At 45.7% G+C, this 12,142-nt stretch overlaps 1 protein-coding gene across 1 annotated transcript in view; it reads left to right on the top strand.

Moving 5' to 3' along the window:
* The window catches only part of LOC124796359 (retinol-binding protein pinta-like), a 127,999-nt gene that overhangs the window by 92,396 nt on the left and 23,461 nt on the right, over positions 1–12,142 (top strand). The window contains exon 4 of the mRNA XM_047260514.1: positions 3,125–3,374. Coding sequence (XP_047116470.1) covers positions 3,125–3,374 — 250 coding nt within the window. The remainder of the gene's footprint in view (positions 1–3,124; positions 3,375–12,142) is intronic.

The following is a 12,142-nucleotide window of genomic DNA, read 5'->3' as shown; positions in this document are numbered from 1 at the left end:
TTTGTGCAGATAAAGAGGGATAGGCTCTGGCTAACCCGGAATGGTTTTCTTGGAATAGATCTTCTGTTCCATTTATTTGAACAGAGCTAGTTGTAGTTTCAGTACAGAGTTAGGAGGCAACACAAACTACTGGGTGGCTACGGTTACGCAGGGAATGAAGTGTGTAACGCTGTAAGACCGTCAATGTGGCCTATATTTGTCATAGCGCCACGAAAAATTTTCGCAGGCGAAAGGTCGTCAACAAGAGGGTTGCCGCTGAGTTCTTTGTATGCATGTAGACTGAATAATACAGTAGCTTGTTGTGAGCTTGCAGGCAGCTTTATCTCCGCAGAGACCATGGCATCCTGCCACGTGACATGTCGTGGCGGAGGAGGTTGCGTCTCAGACCAGTTGAGAAATGCCGGCTGTCTGCTGTGTGGAGTCGCCAGATGTGGCAGCTAGCGAAGATTTGCGGTATCTGAGAAGCTAGGTACAACGGTTTCTTCCTCCGCTTACAATGCGCCCCTTCCTTGCGGTGTGTGAGTTGTATCCCAAGTGTACCTACTGAGTGTGCGTAGAGTTGTAAAATTTCCGCAGGCTACCGTAGACTGTGATAAGTAAGCGTAGACTACCGTAGCTTTCCTAGCAACTGTGATCAGTAACCACTTTACCTGTATGTTAGGTGTCTTGCATACATGTCGGGCGTTACCTCATTTCGACTGCTTTATTTGCGTATGCGATCAGTGTCTTGGTACGCGGGCTGTCCAGAAAGCAAGTTCCGACAGGTCACGAGATGCAAGCCACAGTGAAAACCCGACGGAGCTTTGCACAGATGTGTTGGGCAATGTATCTAGTACACCCGCCAATCGCACCACGTTGCACTTTGCAGTTCTCAGCGCTCAGTGAGAACGTAAAGATGCCTACAAAATAGTGGTTCTCGCTAACTGTGGGTGCCTACCCAGAGATTTCCCGTGTTTTCATGTAACCCCAAGTCACATAGCTGTCATGCATATCCTTCTTCACGACAATAATTCTCTAGCGCACACTGCAGAGGCTACAAAGACGCTCATGCAGTGTTTTCGATGGGAAGTGTTTGATTACCCACCATGTAGCACGGACGTGGCTCCCTCTGATTTTCAACTCTGCCCTCGTCAACCGCTGGCTCTGAAAACAAAACATTTTAGCACGGACAGTGAGCTGCAGACCTGTGTAGGGAATTGGTTGGAAACACAAGCGGCTGGGTTCTATGACAAAGGTAGTATAAAGTCGGAGCGGGGACTATGTAAAGAAGTAGCTGGAAGGTGTAGCTAAGTGTTGCAAATAAAACACCATGGTTTTTGGTTTCCTATCCTCTTGCATGGACGAGTGTCTTCAGCTGATGATATGTATGAGAAAAAGTACCACAACAGTTGTATATTGAGAATGACTTTCTTGTCTCGCATGACTAGTTTCCGCAGCACATTACCGCCGTCCTCAGGCCTCACCACTGCCAAAAGAGTTTTAGATTTCGTTGGCAAATTTTTTTTTTGTAGAGTCTGTGTTACTAGTACACGTGGGCTAGCTCTGCTCAGGAGTCTCTATTCGACCAGTCGAGTAGAGACTCTTAAGGAGACCTAGGCCACGTGTACTAGTAACAAGCACTCCACAATAAATGCGCCAAGGAAATCTAAAATTCTTTTGGCAATAGTGGGGCATGAGGAAGGCGATAACGTGCTGCCGAAACTAGCCATGTGACACAATACAATCATTCTCAATATACAACTGTGGTGATAGCTTTTCACATATAAAACGCTATGGATTCTCACTGTGGTTTCCGTTCCGCTACCGATCGGAACTTACTTCTGTAACAACTCTCGTAGATTCTCCTCGAAACCGGAAGCGGTGAAACGTCCTGAAACTAAGGATACATGAAGGGTCACGTAAACAATAGGTACAGTAAAACTGAAATTGTCAATGTTTAATTCAAATTTTATTCGATAACAGTTGATTTGTAACTTTAGGCAAAGGGGTATTGCAGGAAAATACAAAAGTCATATAGCGCTCGAAAAAAAATTTCTAAAAAAAGGTAAAATAGAGAAACGGTAAACAAAAATAAGTCAAAAATACCATCAGTACTTCGCCGAGTCTGTATGAAACATATTTCTGTTATTCATAAACAACTTTCACACGTATCAATAATAACAGGAAACGCTTGCTTCTGATTATGATGAAAAACATTCCATCAAGCACAAAATAACAATAACTATACAGATTTTTTATGTTTGTGCATGAAAATTACACTTGCACAAAAGCAATTTCTTTGGTCACATGAACGCGAGAAAGTAGCGCAATCAAGAAATTTTTATTACTTATAGAATGCAATTTGTATTTCGTAAGGATGTAGAATACGCAATAGACTAACACTGAACAATGTGCTGTACTTATTATGTGCAAAACCGGTAAACAAACAAACAAACGAACAACAAAGAGAAGTCGTCGACTCCCAGTTTCTCTCCCACACATTTATTTGTTTCTTTCCCTACAGTTGCTACCAATACCGCAGGTAATCTTACCGTTTAGTACGACATTTATGTGTTGTACCAAAATTACGGAACATTACTTTATGTAGAGCAAAACTCTTAAGTGTACGTGGTTATAATGGATTTGTGTAGACTGTAGCGCCATGTCAGTGTCGTATGCTGATGCGAGAAGGGACACGGTGCAACCTGCTGTCGCCACACATTCTGCTTCTCTCGAATATCACCAAGGTGGCCATTAAGATAACGTCTCCATGCGACAGGAGGATCATCGTCAACAGTGTAATGTGCCTACATTTTTTTACACACTACAAGCAGATTTCAGTTTAATCCAGAACATTAACACAGTGTCAGGTCATCAGGAATTTTACGGCATCACCTTTCCTCGTCTTGCAATAGAGGCGGAACTATAATGTCTTCCACCACCGAGATTCAAAACCTCCGAGTGGAGTGCTACGACGCAGGGATATCATTGATCTACAACGATTTAGATCTAAAACTTCTTACTTAGTTGTTATAAATGTAATGAATCCATTTACTGCAGCGCGAGGACATGTTTGAAATATATTGTGGTTCGTCTGGCACGAAGCCAATAGTGTTCTATACCGCCGACCGACGTTATCTTGCAGCACGATGTTCCCGATGCCGCGGCTCACGGACAGCTGCCTGCGCGTGTCGGTAACGACAAACATCTGCGAGAACCCGGACGACTACGACCCGCTCGTCATGAGCAAAGCCATCCTGCTGTGGTCGGAGCTGATGCTGCGCGAGGACTACTCGCTGGGCGACATCATGATCCTAGACATGAAGAACGTGCAGGCGGGGCACGTCCTCAAGACGGGCATCGGGCTGCTGCGCGGCCTCGAGATGATCTACAGGGTGAGTGCAGCCCTTCGTCAGATCCACCAAACGGAAGGAAAGTTAGCATTTTACCCCCCTTTAGCAACTGTGGTTGTATACATCGAAGTAGTCAGCAACTAACTTCATAACAGAAATTTTACTTCCTTAAGTGGTTTCAGGCTCTTTGTACATTTCTACAGAAGGTTGAAATTATCGCATTATTTGCGAGGAGTGTCAGCAGTAAGATGTAGCATAGTGCGATGGTTATAACTAGGGCTTTTGATAAAATATCGATAAATATTCCAATATATTATATATATTATGTTTTTCCAATATATATTCAGGGTGGTCAATTGAACGTGACTGGGCCAAATATCTCACGAAATAAGCATCAAACGAAATAACTACAAAGAACGAAACTCGCTTTGCGTGAAGGGGGAAACCAGATAGCGCAATGGTAGGTCCACTAGATGGCGCTGTCATAGGTCAAACGGATATCAGCTGCGTTTTTCTAAATAGGAACCCCCCTTTATGTAACGAATTCGTGTAGTACGTAAAGAAATATGAATGTTTTAATTGGACCACTTGTCGCAGCCATCGTGGATTTTCCGTTGCCCGATGGTGCATATTATGCCGGTTTACGTTACCGCTGTTCGTGAATGACGCTTCGTCGCTAAATAGAAATATGAATGTTTTAATTGGCTCACTTGTCGCAGCCATCGTGGATTTTCCGTTGCCCGATGGTGCATATTATGCCGGTTTACGTTACCGCTGTTCGTGAATGACGCTTCGTCGCTAAATAGAACGCGAGCAATACATCCGTCATGGCGACATCATCCCCATTCCCCAGCACACCCATCCCGAATCCAGCTCCACTCCCGATGTTATCCTTTCCATGCCTAACCTCCTTGGCCGCATAACGGTGGATGTCCTGGTGCTTATTGGTAGCGAACATCTTCCTGACCTCCTCACCGTTTCAGATGGTCGTCGCCCCCGCCTCGACCCTCGTCATGACCCTCCCCCAAAGTACGTCCATGACTATTCCCGTGCCAACTGGAATGCCTACCGGGATACCCTCTCCACCCAGGTCGATAGCCACCCCTTCACCTACCACCACCCTGACGATGTTACCCATGCCGCATCCTTTCTCCAGCAGACCTTGTCTGAGGCCGTGAAGTTCCACGTCCCTACTGTCGCCATCCACCCCCACCGTCCTACCTTACCCCCACAGGCCATCCTCCTCCTCCATGAATCCCGCCGTCTCTACCGTGCCTTCCTCCACATGCATGACGCGGACACACTACGACACCACCGGCAACTCCAGCAGCAAATTCGAAATTTGCTCACGGCTAAGAAACGCCGGGACTGGCGACAGACATGCACCCAATTAAATGCTACCCTACCTATAAACTCGCCCAAATTCTGGTCAGCCTTCCATCGCCTTACCGGAACTAAACCCTCCCCCTACTATCCTCTTCTCCATGATGATCACCCCTTCCCTGACACCATTAGTAAGGCCAGTCACTTTGCCACCTACCTCTCCGATATCTTTTCCATCCCCCGATGATCCCCAGTTCGATTACTCCCTCTTCCCGGATGTTGGCGATCGAACTGACACCTCTGTCCCTCCCCTCGCACCTGGTTTCCAGTACTTGGACAACACTGCACACACGGAACTCAATGCCCCTATCACTACACAGGATCTCATTGCTAGACTCCGCACAAAATGCAACACCACTCCTGGTCACTATCGTGTTACCGACCACCACCTTCGTGAAGCTCCTGTCTCTTTCCTCTCCACCCTGGCCAGGCCCTACAATGTAGTCCTGTCCACTGGCTACTACCCCGACCTGTTGAAAACCTCCCGTATCGTGATGTTCCTTAAACCTGGTAAACCGCCGTCCACCGTCTCCTCCTACCATCCCATCAGCCTTACCTTGGTCTTCAGCAAGGTCCTGGAAACCATCCCCACCCAACGTATCCACCAGCGTCTCCGCCAGCACCGCCTCCTTCCCATTACCCAGTGTGGCTTTCGGCCGTCCTTCTCTTCCAATGACCTTCTCCTTCACCTCACTCATCTCCTTTCCAACCAGCTTAAATCCCGTCGATCCGCAATCTTCCTCTCCCTGGACCTTGAACGTGACTATGACCGCGTATGGCATTCCAGTCTCCTCTTCAAGCTCCAAACCTTCACCCTTCCCATTAACTACGTCTGTCTGATCGGCTCCTTTCTCTCCCACCGTCCTTCCTACGTCACCATCCATAACACGGATTCCTACAACTTTTTTCCCTGTGCTGGTGTGCCCTAAGGCTCCATCCTCTCCCCCCTTCTGTACCTTTTGTATACGGCGGACATGCCACCGCCGTCACCCTCCGTCCACCTTCTCCAGTTTTCCGATGACACTGCCTTCCTTGCACTTACCCCAACCTTCAGCGCTCCCAACACCTTCTCCAATCCCATCTTAACCAGTTCACCACTTGGTGCAACCAGTGGTTGCTCAAAGTCAATCCCTCCAAAACTCAGGCGATCATTGTAGGCAAAACCACCCCTGCCTTCCACATCCTCGATTTCTAGCTAACTGTCTATGGCCATCCTATCACCCTCACCCCCACCCTTAAGTACCTTGCCGTCACCCTCGACCGTCGTCTCTCCTGGACCCCCCATCTCCGGACAATCCAAGCCAAGGCACGCTTCCAACTCCGTCTCCTCAAGCTCCTTTCCAGCTGTATGTGCGGTCTGGACCCCTCCACCATACTCTACACCTATATATCCCTCATCCGCCCTATCCTTTGTTATGCCCATCTGGCCTGGACCTCCACCCTCCCAGCCTGGACCTCAGCCTCCCCTACCTTTTACAAATCCCTTCAGATCCTTGAACGCCATGCTGTCCGCCTCGACCATTGCATCTGTCTCCCATCTCCCACGCGGATCCTGTATGACCTCATTCCGTTCCCCCACCTCCTCCTTTTCCTTGAAAGGATACGGATCCTGTACACCTCCCGTAAACTCGATCCTCCTCATCCACATGTCTCACCTACGCTTTCCCAACTCCGCCCGCTGCCGCGCCTGTATTCCCACGTCCCACCCGGTCTCCATCTCTCCACCCTCCTTCCCCTCTCCCAAGGTGGCTTCCGCCAGCTCCCCCTCCCTGATGATGTCCTCCTCCCCTCCATCTACCCCTCCTATCAACTTTGATCCTCCCCTCCCACTTCCTGTGTCTTTTCCTCTGGGCACCCTCCCTCCCTTCTCTCTCCTTTTCCTCCCATCCCCCATTCCTCCACCCCTCTTCCCCCAGGCTTCCCCTCCCCCTCCCTCCCTTCCTCCCTTCCCCCTCTCTCCCCTGCCCGTGGCATCTCTGCTCTCCCCTCTCTCTCTCCCACCCCCCCCCTCCTCCTCTCTTGGCAGGTCCCCGGACTTGTAAATGCTTAGTGAACATTCGCGCGCTGGAGATCAACGCCTCGTGTTTCTGTGTGTGCCGTCATTCGTGCTCAAGTGTTTCAGTGTTATTCGTTTTGTGCTCCTCCGTTCGCGTGTGACAATTTTCGTTTCTTTGTGTGTCCAAGTGTCTGAACGAATATTATCTTGGACTCTACGCCCGTGAATGGCTCCATGTATTTTAAAAGTGTATGTCTCCGTTTATATGTCCACCTTACTTTTTCCCCAATTGTCTACATTTGTATCTTTTGTGTTTCCCTGTGGCCAAAGAGCGGCGTAGTATGCTGCTGATGGCCTGCATGTAACAGGTTTAAAACTAACAATAAAGAAAAAAAATCTGTCATCGTCCCATAATATCTCTTGTGCCCAGTGACAGAACTGTACACGACATCCAATGTCGTCAACATGCAATGCCTGGTGCATAGAAATATGGTAACGGGTTCAATCGATATTGATGTAGCATTTTCAACACCGACGTTTTTGAGATTCCCGATTCTCGCGCAATTTTTCTGCTACTAATGTGCGGATATGCCGTGACAGCAGCTGAAACACCTACTTGGGCATCATCATTTGTTGCAGGTCCTGGCTGACGTTTCACATGTGGTTGAACACTTCCTGTATCCTTAAATAACGTAACTATCCGGCGAACGGTCCGTACACTTGGATGATGTCGTCCAGGATACCGAGCAGCATACATAGCACACGCCTGTTGGGCATTTTGATCACAATTGCTGTACATCAACACAATATCGACCTTTTCCGCAAATGTTAAACGGTCCATCTGAACACGGGTAATGTATCACGAAGCAAGTACCGTCCGCACTGGCGGAATGGTACGTGATACCACGTACTTACACGTTTGTGACTATTACAACGCCGTCCATCACAAAGCGAAAAAAGTGGTCCAACTAAAACATTCATATTTCTTTACGTACTACACAAATATGTAACAAAAAATGAGGGTTCCTATTTAAAAAAAACACAGTTGATATCCGTTTGACCTATGGCAGCGCCATCTAGCGTGCCAACCATAGCGCCATCTGGTTTCCCCCTTCAAGCTAGACAAGTTTCGTTCTTTGTAGTTTTTTTGTTTGACGCTTATTTCGTGAGATATTTTGCCTGCACACGATCAATGGACCACCATATATATATAGTCCCCAAGCTATATCAAAATATCTAAATGGGAATGAAGAGTACCGTTATTTTTATTTTATATTATATTTATTTCACAATTTTCCTTAAATATTTGTAATTGTACGAGAAAAAATATTACTTCCTCTGTGTGAAGAAGTCTTATTACTTCTTGAGTTTTCATCAAGTACAGTCTTCCTCTTTGACTGTGTGAATCATGTATAGATGACACAAAGGAGAAGTCCGATTGCACTGGTAAGAGGTGGTGTGACTGGAATAACAAGATTTCCGATGTGAAGAACTAGCACAGCAGTTACCTTTTAAAACAATTAAAGCAACTAGTGTTTAGTTCAAATGGTTGCCGATTATTTCGGAAGAAAATTATATCATTCGGGTCAGAGAGAAATGTAATGATTGAACAATATGTTTTAACAGTCAGTACCCTTATATGTAGTCAAGAAATAATATTACAAGTATCAGCAGTGCCGTATTTCACGTTAGCAGGTAGGTTATCCCACATACGCTTCGTGAAACGCGGTATGGATGCGAAAGTAGTAGAGAAGGATCGATGGCCAATATTTTGGATGCTGAATATTAATCTTCATAAAGGAAACTGTTTCGGTATGAATCTACAGATTTGAGAATATGGCTTATAGCCAACAGCTGTATCAACATCAGAACTACATAACTTGCTCCAAGGAAGATTGATAGGACCGCCACTATTCTCTATATATACATAAATGATCTGAAGGTTAGGGTGCCCAGCAGTCAGCGTCTGCCTGCTGACGTTGCTGTAGTGTACGAAAGGGTGCCGTACTTGGATGACTGTAGGATACAAGATGACTCAGACAAAATTTCTGGTTGGTGTGATTAATGACAGCTGGGTCTAATTGTAGAAAAATGTAAATTGAGGCAGATGAGAAGAAATCCCACGAAGTTCGAATACAGCATTAACAGTGTGTAACTTGACACAGACATGGCGATTAAACGTCTTGGAATTTCGTGATGTGGACTGACAATGCAGCCAGTCCACAGTGACGGGTAGCCGAAAGAAAGGCACGTGTACACACACGCCGACTGCCGTGAAGTCTGGAACAGGCTAACTATTGAATGCTAATAAGAAAAGTATGCAGCTCCTCGAATACTTAACTTTATTCTTTGTTGGTTTACAACGTTCTTCTTGAGACATTTATACGATAACTATCAAACTATGTAAGGCTAATGGCGCCTTGCTAGGTCGTAGCCATGGACTTAGCTGAAGGCTATTCTAACTGTCTTTCGGCAAATGAGAGCAAAGGCTCCGTCCGTATAGTCGCTAGCAATGTCGTCGTACAACTTGGGCGATTGCTACTCCGTATCGCGAGACCTGCCTTGTGGTGGCGCTCGGTCTGCGATCACACAGTGGCGACACGCGGGTCCGACATGTACTAAATGGACTGCGGCCGATTTAAGCTACCACCTAGCAAGTGTGGTGTCTGGCGGTGACACCACATTTCGTTACAATGCGACAGGAAATGGAATGAGCCTATAAAGATTGCCGTGGTGAAGGATTCGACCTCGGTGTTATGGGACAGTTTCTTGAGTACTGCTCTAGTGGCTGGGATCCAGTCAGGTCGGATTACAGGAGGACATCGAAACAATTCTGGTGTGGGCTGCTAAGTTTATTACCAGTGCTTTCGATCACCACGCAAATATTACGGAGATACTTCGGGAACTCAAATCGTAAATCGACGCCCATCGAACCAGTCAAGACGCACAGTAACGGCTGCGCAGAAGTAATCGCACTTACGCCGTCCTGCATATGACGTCAGAGAGTAACACCTTCCGCCCAAGTTTGTGTGCTGGCGACTGTGTGACTTCGTGAGTGTAGTCTTTTTCGCTGAGCTGCAAAAGTTGCCGAAATTCTTTAGCACAGACGCTGTGAATGTTGTAAAGGCTAGTATATGCTCTCGTCATGTCAAAGAAACTGATTATGAGAGAAACTTGAGTTCGGAACTGCTAATTTTGCCATGCAAGCGAGTGCTTAAGAGCGATGAGTTTTCATCGCCTAATTTGCCTTGTAGTAATAGCGCCAGTGATAGTACACGTACAATAGGAGAAAGAAAGGAACGATTCAACAACAAACGTGAGATCCACAGAAATGCGTAAAGGCCTTAGCAAAGCTTTCACCACGAAAGAAGGGTGCTCGTGGATGTAAATTTACAGAGGAAGTTGTTTGCAATGATTCAGATAGTGACAGTTTACAGAAATTCGTAGCGGCATTGCAAAAGAGAAATGCTGATCTGAAAAATATGCATGAAACTGCAAGCACGAAATAAAGATCTTCGAAGTGAGTTGTCATCAGCCAGACAACGTCTGCACGATGAAGAAAGTAATAAAAATGTACTTGTGTCTCGTAAAATTAATCGAACACTGCACACAAAATCTTACGCTTCGAAACCGAAATTTGTCCAATAGGTGAAAACAAGTTCGCTGGATCAAAGAGAACATCTGCAAGACAGTTACTTTTTTCGAAGAAAAGCTGCAATATTCTCAGGGAAGAAGTCAGATATCTGCTCCCTGCCGTGTCAGCCTTGCATTCTCGAATAAATCGCAGTTTCAGCTGCCATTCAGGTATTTTGAAAGCTGTTAGGTAATTCAAATGCTTTCTACAAATAAAGAACTTGTATAATTTATGCAATGATAAAGATAATATTCATCTATTAGTAGATGTTCTTTCAAAACTGTGGTGAACGCAAAATGAAATTGAGCGTTATACTGATCTCCTTTGCTAGTTATAACTTGTCTCAGAGCAAACACAGAAAACTCTTACTTTCATCGAACATTTACGTGGACAGTAAACTGCACAAACAGACTGTATTTTACGCTTTTTTTGCATGTTTCAATTCGATAGATGATATAATATTTTTTAAAACCGGACGTGTCTGTTTAAACGTTGACTAGTTGCAGACTGTAGCAGTAACACTCTACTAATAGCAGAACGACAATTAAGATTTCATTGTTTTAGAATAAACTGAAACATTCCACAAATACGTTGCACAAATGGGTGGCCACGTGTTATAGCTATGTTCCAGAGGTAGACAGTATTCCTTAGTGGCGTTAAAGCATCAGCCAATAGTAGGTAATAGCGCTTACTGCCCTATCTTTTTTTTTCTCCGGATCTTGGACCCAATGAAGGAATGTGATTCATTCCATCAGGTATCACATTCGCATTCATTCACCATCCAATCTTGCTGATTCTGTGAACACTTCAGTTGTAAATGACGATGTCGTTGGGTCAGAATGGGAACACGTGGTGGTAGTGTCCTGCGAAGCTTCGTGTTCTGCAATATGCTTTGAGCGGTATGCTCGAAACCCTTGTGTCTGCACCAGCGTTATGCTCTGTCGGTAGAACTGCCACGTATTTTCGATTTGTGTGATGAGTCTTGGACTTCCAACATTTTGTGGCGTACTCGTGGTTTCTCCGCCCTTCAACAAGTTTCCATAGACACTCGCACCAGTAGTGTGCAAACAGCTCACCAGCTTTTTCATTTCCGATATGCTCTCTTCCAGCCGCAGGACCGTATCAATTTGCCGTTCATCAACGTCGCTTACGTCTGTAGACTTACGCATTTGTTCCTGTGTCGTTGCTAGGATGACCCACCAATCGTGTCTTCTACGCGTATGTACATTCCTGTGTCATGTGCTCCTAACGCCACCAGGTGACGTTCAATCTGTGGTGGGCAATAGTCATAAAGTTATGGTTCATCGGTTTATGTATCCTATATTTAGGAAAGGCACTGGACATCAGTATAAAAAAATAATTGATCAAGTGCAAGTAGGAGCCGCGCTCTGAGGGTCCCATATAAAATTAATAATGTGTATAGATCCATTCCGGGAATCAAAAATCTTGACAAATTTTGTCTGTTATCGACATCGATAAGGCGACTTTTCGGTCCTGGGAATTTCAAGACTTTCGAGAATGTTTTAGCTTTAAGTTTTGGAATCCTTTCCTCTACTTATACCGTGATACCTTGCTTCTTGCCAAATTTCATGATTCTATGTCAACGGGAAGTACCCTACAGATTTTCATGAGAGAGCTTGCGAGTATCAAAGTTTCTGACCTAAATAGACGAATGTTTTGATTAAATTGAATTAGAATCTTAATTTTTTTTACATTGCCGCCTACCCATAGGCCTTATTATGCACCACGCGGGATAGCCGCGCGGTCCAAGGCGCCTTGTCACGGTCCGTGTAGCTC

This window comes from Schistocerca piceifrons, chromosome 4 (genome assembly GCF_021461385.2).
Source record: "Schistocerca piceifrons isolate TAMUIC-IGC-003096 chromosome 4, iqSchPice1.1, whole genome shotgun sequence".
Lineage (NCBI taxonomy): Eukaryota > Metazoa > Arthropoda > Insecta > Orthoptera > Acrididae > Schistocerca > Schistocerca piceifrons.
Note: the sequence above shows the minus strand (reverse complement) of the source record. Positions and strands in the feature narration are given on the sequence as shown.